General features: G+C 32.7%; 1 protein-coding gene across 1 annotated transcript; it reads left to right on the top strand.

Annotated features, from left to right (window-relative positions):
- Window positions 1-1,140: 1,140 nt before the first annotated feature.
- LOC306997471 (olfactory receptor 52L1-like) lies at window positions 1,141-2,070 on the top strand (the record flags this gene model as incomplete). Its single annotated transcript, XM_079610775.1, has 1 exon — window positions 1,141-2,070. The coding sequence occupies one exon, from the start codon at window positions 1,141-1,143 to the stop codon at window positions 2,068-2,070; it is 930 nt and encodes a 309-aa protein (XP_079466901.1).
- Between the last annotated feature and the right edge of the window lie 1,164 nt (window positions 2,071-3,234).

The raw sequence follows: 3,234 nt of genomic DNA on the forward strand, positions 1-3,234 counted from the left end.
TTCATTGTTAATCCTTGTCATTCCTTTGTCACACTGTGAGTATCTTGTGAAGAGCTGTTGTCCTGTTGCGCTATTGCCTGTATTAATTGTTTGTTTTCTTGTAGTTATCTGTCACAGTCTAGTTAGTTGTTCTGTCTATGTTTTGCCCCCTCGTGGGCTTTGTTTTCCCCGTTATTTGTTTAATAAATCGTGTTGCCCTGACTACTGTCTGCGATTGGGTTCGTACTTCCTCACCATCGTAACAGTTGTAGTAAGCGCACAATCACAAAGGATAACAAAAGGAGTCTTTAATAGTAAATTCCAGGAACACATCTCAGTGAAAAGGCTCAGGAAATAACCATGCTTATAACACAGGAGAGTAATCAACTGAACAAAACCAGGTGCACAGAACTAATTAACAACCAAGGTTACTAACTAGGGAACACAGGCAAACGAAAAGAGGGAAAAAAGTAACCAAAACACAATGGAACTAAACCAAAACAGCCTATCAAGTCTTACATGTTCTCTGCTGTCCAGTGATGTTTACAATTATTTGATTAGTGCACATTATTCTAAATCCATTTTGTAAGAAAGTTCTGTCTAACAACATAAAGGAAAAATTAAAAATGATTTAATGGTATATTACTGGTTTCATATGTATAGCGTTGGACCTGATTCATTGTTAAGAATATGGTTGGACGTAGAAGTTTTCAAAAGTAGAATTCTACCCGAGGGCATAGATTGACATTGGCAGTTATTTTAACTTAAGAGAAAATTAGTCTTTTGAGAGCTTGTTAAAACTGTTTTCAATGTTTGTGGTCAAGGCAATTAGCATGAGACCAGTGTCCATATATAGCAAACCAAATCAAACCATTACAAAACACAACTGGAAACATGCTTACCGATAACATGGTAAGTTCAACTGCCATTGTAACTGAAAAACAACAACAACAACGATGTATGCTACTGTTAAATATTTCGATATTTCATGTCCACAAATACAATACAGCTAAACTAATGTCTTTAAAAAAAATTATAACATACTCCAATAACTGTGTAAATTGATTGCTTTTTCATATTCATGTCATTAAGACTAACGCTTTTTTTTCTTCAATAATGTAATAATAATAACGACTGCATAATAATTGCATATCATTCCAGATGCAGCCACCACTGGATAATGAATCCATTGTCTTAGTGTTTACACTCTCTGGACTTAATGAAACAATGGAAAACAGATTTGTGTTTTTTTCCCTCACTGCACTGTTTTATCCCCTAATGGTATTTTGTAATGTAACTATCATTTTTACTATAATTTCATATAAGAAATTTCATGAGCCGATGTATGTGTTTATATGTAATTTGTGTATAAATGCACTTTATGGCACTTCTGGATTTTACCCTAAATTCTTGTATGATTTATTAGCTGAAGATCACATGATTTCTTACGCTGGATGTCTGATGCAGATTTTTGTCATTTATTCATTTGCCTTGTGTGACATTTCAACATTAACAGTGATGGCATATGACAGATATGTGGCAATATGTAGACCACTTCAGTATCATTCAATAATGACCAATCAGAGGGTTTTTAAATGTATCCTTTTCTGCTGGCTGGCCCCATTTTTTTGCATGTCTGTTTTAATTGTATTATTATCTAGACTCACATTATGTGGCTCTACTATTGAAAAGCTATATTGTGAGATTTGGGCAGTTGCAAAACTTTCTTGTTTTTCTACGACAGTAAATAATGTGTTTGGGTTCACTGTTATTCTTCTATACGTTGGACATGGTGTATTGATATATTGCTCCTATTTTCAGTTGATTAGAAAGTGCATAAAGTCAATAGAGGTCAGACACAAATTCATGCAAACATGTGTGCCACATCTGCTTTCATTGATCAATGTGACTGTTGCTTTGCTGTTTGATGTGCTGTACAGTCGCTATGGCTCAAAGAAAGTGCCTCAAGGTGTGCGTAATTTCATGGCCTTGGAATTCTTACTAATACCACCCATTTTAAACCCCCTCATTTATGGACTAAATCTGACAACAGTACGCCAGCAAGTTATGAGAATGTTTTTCAAGAAATAAGTAGAAATATCTCAGGAATTCAAAAGACCATATGTTTTTCTTCTTTTAGAATGTTTGCAATCTAAATGTTCTGAAATAAAATTCATTGTTTTAAATAATTATTTTATGGAAATCATTGTTTTGTAATAAAAAAGAGCAATACAAACAGTTAGTAAGCCACAAGAGATGAAGTGACGAGCCTAAACTCCCCTTAACCACAGTAACATTTCTGTACTGCACAGCTTTGGCTGGCCTATTGCTTCTTTAAAAATGGGTGCATAAATATTTTAAAAGTCAAAAATAAAAAAATAAACTTTATAATAATACAATTTCACAATAAACAATTATTCTGCCAATAGTTTGTAATTTGGTACATCAATACTGATTGCAATTTGTGTGTGAGCACATCTTTTATCTGTTTTACAGTTTCTTTGACCACTTACTTAAGATCCAATATTTTAGAGCAGGAAATAATGTTTTATAATAGTTTTTGTGATTGCCAGAAAGAAAAAAACAACAACAACAAACTTATTATTATTATTATTATTTATTATTACCAGACATACCATAACTTGGTTGTCAAAAAATAACAACATGTTCCTTGTTTGAAGGAATACACACTCTGGCAATGAACATGTTACATTTCATGAAATATTCCAAATCCTTATTAATCAGTCAGTTTCATCACATTAACCTTATATCAGTTTATTAGTAGTAAAACAACCAGTAAGTAAAATATATTAATGTGCATATAGCTATATGTAATAAACTTTGTTGACCTACAATAAATAATTTTTCTGCAGAAATGATTACCAGGGCCAGACACTAGCTACCATATGTAACTATCGTATGTAATCCAGTAAACAAAATCCATGAAAAGCTTTTATATTGTCGGTATTCCTGTACACGGATATTGTCAAAGGCAACTGACATAAGGAAATGATTTGCTAATTTTTTTTGTAGACAACCTTTTTCCTATTACTTCTTGACTGAATACAGCTAAACAAAGTTTAAAATCTACAACCCAAGAAAAAAACCTGGTAACACTTTATTTTGATAGTTCACTTCAGATGTTTGACTAACTAGTAACTTTGCAACTACATGTCAACTAACAGTCATTAGAGTATTAGTTAATGGTCTACCTAACATCTGCTATATCTAATATCTTTTGATGGTCCCCTAACA

Source organism: Phoxinus phoxinus (genome assembly GCF_949152265.1).
Source record: "Phoxinus phoxinus genome assembly, chromosome: 4".
In the NCBI taxonomy this organism is placed as follows: Eukaryota; Metazoa; Chordata; class Actinopteri; order Cypriniformes; family Leuciscidae; genus Phoxinus; species Phoxinus phoxinus.